The 12,854-nt window shown below is 34.0% G+C and overlaps 2 protein-coding genes across 6 annotated transcripts in view; both read left to right on the top strand.

Annotated features, from left to right (window-relative positions):
- LOC124369169 (multidrug resistance-associated protein 1-like) overlaps nt 1-4,612 on the top strand; it is a 53,854-nt gene extending 49,242 nt beyond the window's left edge. For all 3 annotated transcript variants that reach the window (XM_046826977.1, XM_046826987.1, XM_046826969.1), the window contains 5 exons: nt 270-416; nt 603-761; nt 2,094-2,260; nt 3,081-3,275; nt 4,275-4,612. In XM_046826977.1, coding sequence (XP_046682933.1) covers nt 270-416; nt 603-761; nt 2,094-2,260; nt 3,081-3,275; nt 4,275-4,386 — 780 coding nt within the window. In that variant the 3' untranslated portion in view covers nt 4,387-4,612. The remainder of the gene's footprint in view (nt 1-269; nt 417-602; nt 762-2,093; nt 2,261-3,080; nt 3,276-4,274) is intronic.
- A 7,668-nt stretch (nt 4,613-12,280) lies between these two features.
- The window catches only part of LOC124369150 (multidrug resistance-associated protein 1-like), a 54,113-nt gene continuing 53,539 nt past the window's right edge, over nt 12,281-12,854 (top strand). For all 3 annotated transcript variants that reach the window (XR_006923045.1, XM_046826944.1, XM_046826936.1), the window contains exon 1: nt 12,281-12,430. Coding sequence is in view for 2 of the 3 variants with exons in the window: in XM_046826944.1 (XP_046682900.1) it covers nt 12,386-12,430 (45 nt within the window). In the remaining variant the exon portion in view is untranslated. The remainder of the gene's footprint in view (nt 12,431-12,854) is intronic.

The raw sequence follows: 12,854 nt of genomic DNA, 5'->3' as shown, positions 1-12,854 counted from the left end.
TTGTACTAAATTTTCAATTTTTACTATTAGTTAAACATCCCAGACTGGTTCCTCATCTTCATTACAGGGGTTAGACCTACGGTACAAACTGTAAGTTAAATAAGCAAATATACTCACAATTAGGACTTGCTTGTGCTGCATTGTTAGTGAATGTTGGAAGTTCTGTGACATATTCAAATTGCGATTTTCGTGATACGTTATCTAACAACTTCCTAAAGTTTTTAAATGTATTACATGTTCTAAAAGGTTTTGTCTATTTGATTATGAAGGAAGCCGCATGGGTAGTGGAGCCTCGCCCTAGCCCAGAATGGCCTAAGCAAGGAGTTGTCAAGTTCCAGGATTACAAAGTGAGATACCGTGAGGGTTTGGACCTTATACTGAAGGGCGTCTCCTTCACTGTTTCTGGCAGTGAGAAGGTAAAGACAGCTTCTAAATTTGCGAAGCGGTTTTCAATGATCATTTGATTTGAAATTTATTGGTGTATTACGTGTTACATCTAGAAGGTATGGTATTTGGTTGGAGTGGTCACGGAAATTAATTGGACTCTTGTTATAACAGTTTGTTAAAAGTTGTATGGAACATAAAAGCCCTAAATATTTCAGATCGGCATAGTTGGTCGCACTGGAGCAGGCAAGTCCTCTCTCACTCTCTGTCTATTTCGCATCATTGAGGCTGCAGGTGGCCACATTTATATTGATGATCTTGACATTGCCAAGATTGGTCTCGGTGACCTGCGCTCAAAACTCACCATTGTACCTCAAGTAAGTTGTCATAACTTAAAAGGAAACGAAGTTGAATAAGTTATAAGGAAACGAGTTTGGATTTATGGCTCGGCTAATGTGTAATATAACCAACTTCCACAAGTGGAAGTGGACGGTATAACTGACCTACCTACTAAACTTAATACAGCTATCTCAGACAACCTAAACGTAATAACATAATTATGTTTAGGCTTAGGGAAAGAGTTGGCTTACAGAACACCAAAACACCAAAACATCTGCTGAAATGGAAAGATTCCACGCCAATAATTGATAGTGCATAGTGGAGATATGTGTATTGGGACTGCCTTCCGAGGTCTAACCATCAACTTGGGCTATAGGCTAAAGACAACCTTATTTGGTACTTCCAGCTGTAATTTGTCAATAATCCTCTCTTTCCTTTTACAAGTGTTCCCTTTTACTTAGTCATCTGTGATCCTTCCGCTCCAAATTCAGGGAAGGCTTATCGACTCTTTTTATCCTAGGCATGTGCCAGATTCCTCTTAGAAGCAAATTTACACTATACACAAACTCAGGAAACAACCTGTTCCCTGCAGGTCGTCATTCGTTAGCACTATGCTACTCTTAAATATTTTCATTAACTATAATTTATATATTTAAACAACTATGTTCATACTTCCACTCTTTACTTCTTAGAATCTTGGAAGTTCTTCATACGTCTCAATCACTGAAAATGGGACTTAAACAACCTAAAAAAATAAAATTTAAGAAACTGTGGAATTTTCACGGTTTCAAACTTGAGTGAATTTCAATCTATTTTCAGGTGTGTCACCTGATGTACACTATTGTCTATTCAGGAAAATTAAATTTCAGTTTCTAAGTTGGTTAATGGAATTTTTGAATTAAAAGAAGCCTAAAAAATAGACAATTGTGTGGAATCCCCACGGTTTAAACTCCATATAAAAACTTTATGAGTAGCTTATTGGGATATTAATTAACGAAATTGTTAAGAAACACACGGACTCAATACGTAGCAGTATTACGCTTCATTATACGTTATTACATTTGTCTAGGTTGTCAGCGTGTGAACCTGGCGACAGATCAAACATAAGTATATACCATTTAATGTACATATATTTTAACAATTACTATTTATTTGGTTATCCATTAGTATTATCAAATTAAATTATGCAGTTTTCTTTATCTAAAGACTCCCTTCGATTTATTGTATCTCATTTAGAAGTAGTCATTATTTGCAAGTGTGAAATTGGTCTTATCTAAACAGTATTTGTACATTATAGCTATGACAGTCAATCTAATATTGAACTTTGGAGAGAGATTTCTGTAACTGGTAATATGTCTTCAATATTTCAGGATCCAGTGCTGTTCTCGGGCCATCTCCGCATGAACTTGGACCCATTTGAATTGTTCAGTGATGCAGATATATGGTGCGCTTTAGAGCTTGCTCACCTCAGTGAATACGTCAAGAGTCTACCACAAGGTTTGAAGCACCCTGTTGCTGAGGGTGGAGAGAACTTGAGGTACCTGAACAATAATATATAGATTTAGAATGATTGTACTATTTTTAATATCAGTTTAGAGCCTACTCTCACACCTGCTTGTTCTTTGACTAATGAGTTTCTTTTACAAGAATGAGAACAGATAGGTATCCACTGCATTCAACATATGACAGCTCCCATTATATTCAAGTAAGGATAAAATCTATTCTTTGTCCTAAAAAAATATCTTTGAGCCTTGGTAAACAATTTCACACACTATGAGAAAATTTGAAACGACATCTGATCTTGTGTTACACTTTTTACTTCTGGTGAATTTCCACTCTTCGTACTCTTGAATAGTGCAATTCACCTCTTCATCCTGTTACCCCTTTTATTCAGATAGTCGAATGATAAAAGATAGGCGAACTTTCCCGGCTGAACCCCCTGTATTACGCTAATATATATTTTAACAAAGTCTATAACGCATTTGAATTGCTCAGACTAAATAGAAAATTCAAAATTCAGATAAAAGACACATGTACGGACAGTAATGATCTGGATTCTGTGCTTGGCTCACAAAACGTAGGCCATACAAGGCTGTCATATTTCAATTCCTGTCATATAAGTTCTAGTAGTATTGTTTTATTTGTTTTTTTTTTTCAAGAAATTTGTTATCAACTGAATGCACAAGTGAACAGGTTAAGATTATAGATGTTAATCTTATAGACTCATCTTATAGGGATTTTCAACACTCTATGATGATCTTGTAGCTCATAAATTAATTCGTAGCTCATTACTTGTTAGCTGCCTGAACAGAGCAAGGCTTTAATCATTGCAAGGTTAACTACTCTAATGATTGCAGCATTGGTCAACGCCAGTTGATATGCTTGGCCAGAGCTCTGCTGCGCAAGACCAAGGTGTTGATACTGGACGAGGCGACAGCTGCTATTGACTTGGAGACTGATGATCTGATCCAACAGACCATCCGCAGAGAGTTCAAAGATTGCACAGTACTCACTATTGCTCACCGGCTCAATACTATCATGGATTCTGACAGGTGTGACAACAATCCCACCTTTCGACTTGTGGATTTAACACAATTATAGATTTTTTTCATTCATGTCTTTCCATGACTAATGAAAGTACATTAGTGGCCAAGAACATAGGCATTCAAAGTCTCTAAATAAAATAATATTTATTATGATGTCGTTTTACAATAGACGATGTGGTCAATGCTTTTTATTGTAACGATGCTAACGCTAAAGCAAAGTGTTATGGTAATAACCTGTAGAGTGTCACGCCCATAACGTAGTTGTGGTGGGAAGGGCATAACTTTAGTGCGAGTATTATATCCAGCAGCTCCTTTTAACCTTCCACTTGGAATCTGACACTGGTACAGATTGACTCCTAGAATCTGGAGTCCACTATTGTGGTTAGCTATGACAGATGTTAAAGCACTTCGATATTTTGAAGTGCTTATTACAAATATCGATTTGAGCATTTGTTTTATATTGTTTATTTCTTGTTGTTCTTCATACTTTGCTCTTGTGGTTGTTTATTATTTATTCTTGTTTCTTTTTACCTCTTTTAAGTTACATTGTTGATTTATATAATTTATTGCTTGACGTTAGTTTCACCCCTTTGCTGCGGCATCAACTTTAAAATATCACTGTTTTCTCAGAAGTTGATATGGGCATGTACCCTTAATTTGTACTGATGTTTTCGTGATGTTTCGATTAATTTTACTCCTAGTTTAAGATGTAAGCTTGGTAACCATGCTGGTTTTGTAATACCTAAAATTGTGTAACCGTTGCGAATAAAACAAAATAAGGAAGTGTCAATGATGAAAAATGTCCGGATCTAATTTTATATGATCACAATTCTACATTTACAAGATAAAAAATAGAACTCAGGTGGGGCTTTTTGGAAGGTTGTAACTTAATGTAACTTGATTAACAAACTTATAAGTTTGTTAATCAACTTCATAAGTTTCATCATAATATGGAGATCAATACAACAATAACATATTTCTCTATATCGATACCTAATGTTACAGAGTTGTAGTGTTGGACAACGGCCTAATCAAGGAGTTTGACTCACCAGAAAACCTTCTGAAACACCCTTCATCAATATTCTACGGTTTAGCCAAGGATGCAGGCCTCGTATAGAAAAGGCAAACACCGTAGATCGTATCATCTTCAAAATGTAGCCTAGATTTTATACCATTAAATATTAGAATGGTTGTATAAGCGACTGAAAATCGTCTCTGTAAGGGTTTGTATATATACAACCCCGCTGGCTATAGTCAGTTGACGCTAATTAAACATGTATTTACGCAACTGATGGTTCGTTTTGGTTGTATCATGCCAAGAAAAATATAATCTAAGAAGAATGTATCATTTTATATTTTTAACCCTGTAACACCCTTCCATTTCGATCTTCACCAAAACTAGCGCGGCTAACGATCGACTTATTTCTTATGGGAAAATTCTCAATGGATATTACGGACAAGTGGGTTGTGTGTTTATGCAATAACAATGGCTCTCGGCTCCTGGACAATTCTTATTTCAACCTTTTTTGTAGTCACTGTTGATCACAGAGTTCATCTAGATAAGAATACTTGGAAGTTTTAGTAAAACCACACTTTTAACGGTTAATTTGAGGAAATAGGTATACAGATAGCAGACAAAATTTTTATTTAAGTTATACCACAGTAGGGCCTATGTACCTTTTATGAATTTAAACAATTTAATATATTCCATTAGATGTTTGAAAAGTGTTACTGGCGCAATGTGTAGTAAACCTTAGATAATACTATGTCTTTGCGATCTGGATATACTAGTAAAGTACTGTATACTTAATATTTAAAAAATTATAAATACAAAAATATGTTTCAGAAACTGTGTCAATCTTACGTTTAAATTGTTAAAAGCTGTTTAGTACAGTAAAAAGTTGACTGTTTTTCATAAATATTATCATCATCCGGATTGTCAAATATTCCGGGAAATCTTTAAAATTTGTCTCTTTATAAAAACCTATCTTGGACCTCAATACATTTTTAAAAAGCATTATCAAATTGATCTGGTCGTTCTCGTAATTAGAGACTTAGTATTTATTATATATATATATATATATATATATATATATATATATATATATATATATATGTATGTATGTATAATTGTACACACACACACACACACACACACACACACACACACACACACACACACACACATACATATATATATATATGGTAAAGTCGGGACAGATGACGCCGGCGGACAGATGCCGCAGTGGTCGTAATAGCGACACTAGCGCTCCGACAGGAGAACTAACCAGTTCACAGTGGGCGTCTATCGAGTGAGAAGTGCCGATCGTGTTTTGGTTGTTTAAGTTGTTTAATACAGCGTTTTTAGTATTTACTTGCTTTTTCCGTACTCCAAGGACCAAGGTAAGCCTATAAAATTATATCCGTAAGTTTTCAAAGTGTTAGATTTATCCTTATATGTAAAAATTCAACACATACATAGAATGTAAGTGTAGCGTAGGTAGGTAGAAAGTCAGGCAGTAGTCTTGCTTCTCAGCAGCTAGCTTCGTACAAAATGGCGGTGCGGCATCTTACCCCGCGCCTCGGGACAGATGCCGCGTTTAGGTTGTGGGACAGATGCCGCATGTAACTATTCTTCATTTAATTGTTATTTAAGTAAACCAAGGCCGTTTTTCGACTAAAGTTGCTCGTAATATTTCAGGAAATGCCTCGAAAGAGAATCTGGACTTCGTCTAGAGGACAATGGTCTGAAGAGGATCTTCAGGATGCCGTCAAGCTAATCCAAGAAGAAAACAATGCTATACGCGAAGCTTCTCGAAAAACAGGTGTTCCAGAATGGACAATCAGACGGAGGATGGCAAGTAATAATTTTAAAAGGTTGGGTAGTGGACCTCAGTGCTACCTAGGTGAAGAATCTGAAAAGAAAATAGTCGATCACGTAAAAAAACTTCAGGAATGTGGATTTTCACCAACCCCGAGTAATTTCAGGGATCTTGCACTTAATCTTGCCGTTGGGATGACATTACCTAACAAATTCAACCTCGAGAAGGGTAAAGCAAGCCGTGACTGGTTTCGTTCTTTTTTGGATAGAAATCCAGAACTCAGTATTCGTAAAGCAGAAAATCTTTCAATTGCAAGAGCTACTGGAATGAACAGAAACGACATTGATAAGTACTTCCAGTTGTTAGAACAGACAATGACGGATTTAGATCTGCTCAATAAACCATCTGCAATATATAACATGGATGAAACTGGTTTTCAATTGAATAATGAAGCAGGAAAAGTAGTGGCGATAAAAGGAAGCAAAGATGTTCACCATATCTCATCTACTGAAAGAGGCAAAAATATTACAGTAGTGTCATGCTGTAATGCTGAGGGGAATTTTCTACCCCCTTTTGTATTTTTAAGGGGGTAAACAAAAAAATAGAATGACAAGATTCGATGCTGCCTGGATCAGACGTAAGAATGCCACCTAAATCCTCTTACATAACAACTGAATTGTTCCTGACTTGGCTTGAGGAGCATTTCATACCTCGAAAAGTTCCAGGTAAAGTTATCCTGTTGCTTGATGGACATTCGTCTCATATGTCCATTCCAGCTCTAGAATTGGCTGCCAACAATGAAATAACTTTCATTTGCTTCCCTAGTCACACAACACATTTTTTGCAGCCTCTTGATAGAAGTTTTTTTAAACCTCTTAAGCACTACTTCAAGGAGGCTTGTAAATCGTGGATGTTAAACCATTTTAGAGGAACTGCAGCTAAAAATCAAACAAAGGTGACAGCAAGAAAAATTGGAAGGATGCAGTTTGGTGAATTGCTGTCAAAAGCTTAGGGGCAAGCTGCAACAACTCAAAATGCAATTTCAGGATTTAAGGCATCAGGTGTCGTGCCGTTGGATAAGAAGGCTATCCCCGACTATGCTTTCATGACTGAAGGCAAAACTCAAGAAGTTGGAGCCGAAAATGAGCCCTTGGAAGTATCAAACATAGCGAATGTATCAACTCAATCTCAAAATGAAGAGGACCCATTGTTAGGAACTTCAACTCAGTACCCCAATCTTCTTCAAAAAGACTTCATGCCTGCACCTACTCAACCTAAAGGTTGCACTGAAGCCACAAAAAAACGAGACCCTTACACACCAACCAAGATGATAAACAAGATATCACCAATTCCACAAGTTAAGAGGCCTAAAAACGTAAATTCCAGGAAACAAAGAGCTGAAAATCTCACAAGCCCTGAATTCATCTAAAGGAAAAAAGAATCTCAAGAAAAAAACTGAAGAAGCAAGAGATTGGAACATGACAGTATGACAATTGACGAATTTGTTGATGATTCCCATTGTGCAGAGTGCCTAGAACAATATGAAGAAACCAAGTCTACAGCAGACTGGATCAAGTGCGTGAAATGCAGTCGGTGGCTGCATGAGACTTGTTCCATTTATTCGTTCAACGGCAAGTGTGGCGATTGTGGACGAAGAGAAGTAAGACTGGAGAAAATTAAAAAAAGATAAATTTTAAAACATAAAAAATTATGCTACTCTAATTTTGTTTTGTTTTGAGACTTTATCTCAACAAAATATCTATTGCAGATTCATACTAAGTTTGATTTTTCATTTTTCATTCCAATTTACTATTCTGTTTGGTGTTTTAAAAAGGTTGTAATAAATACATTGTTTGTCTCACACCAGTTTCTATATTATTTCCCCATAAACCATCTGTCCCCCCCTTCTGCGGCATCTGACCCACCTCTAAAAAAGTAGTGAAAATATACGTTTTATACAAAATTTAAACACCAAAGGATTCATATTAATTGTTATTTCAGCTGGTTTCCTTTTTATAAGCGTCTTTCAATAAAAAAAATTATCAAAAAAAGTGCGGCGTCTGTCCTGACTTTACCCTATATGTATGTATGTATAATTGTATTATATATATATATATATATATATATATATATATATATATAGCTATACAGTTTTTTATAATTATATAATATGTATATTATATATTTCAAGTTTATATATATCACTAAGTAAGTAAGTTGCTAAAGTAGACTTTTCAATCGTTGCTTGCCTATATTATCGATAGATTTTTCTCGTTGTGTCACAAATCAATCTGTTTTTTTCTTCTCAACGATAAGCTTATTCCCCAAATTTTAGTGAGGGTTTTATTGTTCACTAGTTCCATAGTGAGTATGAGCGAAAATTCCGAGTTTTGTACACCAGCACCGAGTTTTGTGTTGTGTTCCGCACAATTGAAACACTGACAACCGGCGTTGGAAAATGGGAAAATTGGCATGAGTGAATGTGGTGCGACTGAAATTTCTGTATGTTTGACTGGTCTCAATGTGGAGTGATTGGTCCAAATTATAGAAAAATGACTATTGCTATACATTTTTGTAATGTTCTGGCAAAAAAAAATGATTTGATTTGACCTTCGTTGCGTGCGTGTGTGCGTTCGTATGCGCGCGCCTGCGCGCGCGCCTGTGTGTACTAGCAGACATTTTGAGAAAATCAAAGAACAGCTACTAAACTTTACAGACCAACCAATTAAATTTAAATTTGGTATATTTTAAAAGAAAACACCTGACGTTATTTTAAAAAAAAATAAAAATTACAAAAGGAATTTCACTGTTAAAGTACACGATCATCAACATTACTAATAAATCTGTATGTAACTGTCAGTTATATTTTAACGTATTCTGTTATACACGGGATAATAGTACAAGCTGTTTCAGGGACCTCGTCATTATTTGGCCTTTGTATGTTTGCCCTATTTGTAAAGAAAATCCCTTGTAAACGAATAACATGACATCTTTGAAGTCACGCATACAAGGAGTTGATATTACATATAGCTAATGGTTGTTTTGACGCTTGAGTTACACCTGCCAGATAGCAAAGTTGTCGCAAAAAAGCTTTTTCTATATAGGCTATAACGATTTTTATCTAAGAAATACGTTAATCTGTAAACTTAATAAAACCTTGTATTTGATCTCGTTGATTGATCGAACTCTGTTAAATAGAGGTAACATCAGTATACTAACCACATGCAAGCAGTATTGAATTAATTGTATTATACACAACTGTTTAGTCTGTGGTTAGTTAAAAGTGTTACGTAAAAATTCTATACAAACCCTTTTTTAGTTTATTAAATTAACAGATGAACTGTAATTATTACTTTAAAACTTTTTATTCAAGAATAACTATTTGTTTACAATGCAGTAACTTTTTTATCCCCTCTAGCCGAAGCTATTTGAGAGGAAAATCTAAGAAAAACCCTAAACACATACTACAACTAACTATTAATTACAAATACAAAAGTGTATATGAAAATTCTTATCCACAATTTAAATTCCAAATACACTGTATACAATATCTTGCTAAACAAAACAAAAACATTTTATATATATATATATATATATATATATATATATATATATATCATTTATATCAATAAATATTTTACATTTAATAACACATAATTTTACATATTACAATTTGGTATATTAAATTTACATAACAGACAACACAAGGAAATAATGCATGAACATTTCAGAAATATACAGAGAAAACATTGATTTTGAAATTAAAAATTGATTAAAGTTTATGGAATAAATAATATAACACCAAGATATTATAATTATTGCAATAATACAGTATTGCGAATTTTTATGGTCTTTTTAATTTATTATTAATAAATAATAAAATCTACTGTATTTAGCTGCTTTTATCAGCTTATTAAACATTACAAACGTTAAGAGTTTACACTTAGTTTTTTAACCCTTTGGCACTATCATCTGTATATTGGGACGTGTGAAGATATGCCGAGAAATACTAACGTCCTGTTATACGAATGATATAACTGTTTAAAATGCTAACGACCGGATATCAGGACTTTTCGAATAAACTTAAGTGTATTAAATTTACCATATCTGCTATAAATATACAGTATCTTGTTTAAAAAAACTCCCACTGACATTTTGTGGTCTTTGATACACTATTATTTCCAACTTAAACTATGTAAAAAAAGATTAACTACAACTTTGCTGAGTTTTGCGACATGAATTTATTTTATGGAGCTACATTTGGAAATTCCGGTGAGGCAAGGAGTTTGTAAAATAAACATACAAACAGTGCTAAATTATTTACATTGTTCTGACATACATAATTACATTTGGTGTTGTTTAGAACTCAGGTTGTTTTAAACGAACTCTCTCCCATCATCATTCTTTCTTAAACTTCCAGTTTTTTGAACACGATCGGCTAAACTTCGAAATACCTTTCATGAGTAGTGATCTCTTTCAGGAAAGCGTTCAGTGTACAATGCAACTGCTGCAGTGAAGTTTGGACATACCCATCCAAAACCATCAACATATCAAACGCATCTGCACTGGTATAAGCCATCTAAAAACTTAAATAAATAAAATTATAAAAGAAACAAAAATACTGCAATTTTACGGTGCGTAAGTTTCAGAAACTGAGTATTACAACTGTTGCAAGAGTAACAAACATAAAAGATAATGCTTCCTAGCTATTATTTGTTTAAAATGAGTACACCAGGTTAAGTTCTATAACAATGAGAAAACCGGTATTGTTGTTATTGTTTACCGTAAGAACATTGTACACGTTATCAGCTGACAAAGGTTGGCGGTCAAATTTCAGAAAAGCTAAAAAACATAAGAACATGAAGATAAGGCAAAGTGCTTTGCATCCTCATGAACAGACAGTGAATTTGGGCTACTGGACTTCGTATTAGAAGATGAAGAGTTTGAGAAATTACACAAATTTTACGAGTTTTATAAGGCCCTTGCTTTACAGAGTGCTGATTATTTGGATAAAATTGTTTGAAAACAAATTGGAATAAATCAATTGAAATTTTAATATTTGCCTGCAGAACTGAAACAGCTTGAGATAAAGCCAAAGTTTACATGTAAAAAATGGTACTACCTCTAATGTGGTGTAATACAAACCATACGGTTGTATCTAATATTCTTTTTTTAAATTTTAAAATGTGAATACTTTGTAAATGTTGAAATTTTTTGGGAAGTGAACTTTACTATTTTGGGTAACATCTGTAGTTTCATAAGTTGTCCAATAAAGTAACAATAAAATAACGTGTTAAAGCTGTTTATTTAGATCTTTTAACACTTGTACATATAAGTTACAGAGGGGGGGGGGTCAAAATAATTGTATTGAATCCTTTGGTCATAAAATAGCGTGGTTTCAGTTTTAAGGTTTCAGTTCAGTCTTTATCTTCACTTGTTAAACAGCTATAAGCAGTGACTCAGGTGGTCTGGTTTACCATGTATATACTGAATTAAATTATAAATCAATTAGTATTCATAAACCAAATAATAGTATTTCAAATAGTTTACATTTATGTAGGGAAAAATTATGGGTTTGAGGCGAGTGTCTACGTATAACGCAGTTTTAAACTTTATTCCCATGTGAAAGCTGAGTTTAACTCCAGTTTCCCTTCCTCTCAGCTAAACAACCCTTCCAGTCATAGCTACATTATTGCCATGTTACAGCGGAACCTCTAATGCGCGAGCACCAGCTAACTAGCTTTTCTTCTTAATATAATCAATTAGTTTTAATATACGAGGTAACATTTACATTTAACAAATTCAAGTATCAGATAGTTTCCACCATTGATATTTACTGTAGTTGTCGCTATATTACGAGTGTTTGTACATTCCGCACTTCATGTATACGCTGTATAATAAAAGACCAAGAGAATCCTATAGATTGTATTTTCATACAAACAAATGTATACGACTACTGTAATAAGAAATCCTATATTAATGTGTTTTTTATAACATATATAAGCTATATACAGATATGTTATTTATATTTCAGGATTTTTTCAGATTTAATATCTGTCTGAATAATAAAGTTGAAATTAAGCTTTGTCCGTACGGATTTTCAGTCGCTCTCTTTTCTCCCTCTCTCAGTCAGTGTTATCAGGCCTTATCAAACTAGGCTTGATAATACAAGTAAGCTTCAACAGCCAGTTGATCTGTACCTCAGTACTCCGTATATCACTTAGTGAATTTGATGTTTTGTGTAGTTTTAATACATGTATAGTTTTGTTATCTATTTAAGTGAATGACTGACCGATGGATTTTACAAACGAAAGTCGATTCTGTAAATCACATTTTTGGGTGAGTTTTAATGGGTTTCTTTGTTATAAATAAAAAAAACCCCACTTCATTAGAAGGAAAATTTAAATACGGATTATTATTTTCGAAGTATTATTGTGGCTGTGGTTTCAGTTTATTTTGTTCAACGCTGCAGTGTGGAGTTGGGTAACGAATGAGTTAAAGTTATATACGATACATACTATGATTACAAATACGTGGTGAATATTACTAACATTGCATATTATAACAAGTATTATTTAGATACATATAATCGTTTGTAGGATATAGAATGACAGTCAGACTGACAATCAGCAATCATACCAAACATCGACATAATAATCGTAAGTCTTGATGAATATGAAATAAACGTGATTAGCTAGATAAATATTCGCATCCAATAGCATAGGTTAAATTAAAACTGCAGCAGTTTGAAAAAACATGATAT

The sequence above is a fragment of the Homalodisca vitripennis genome, chromosome 1, assembly GCF_021130785.1.
Source record: "Homalodisca vitripennis isolate AUS2020 chromosome 1, UT_GWSS_2.1, whole genome shotgun sequence".
NCBI lineage: Eukaryota > Metazoa > Arthropoda > Insecta > Hemiptera > Cicadellidae > Homalodisca > Homalodisca vitripennis.
Note: the sequence above shows the minus strand (reverse complement) of the source record. Positions and strands in the feature narration are given on the sequence as shown.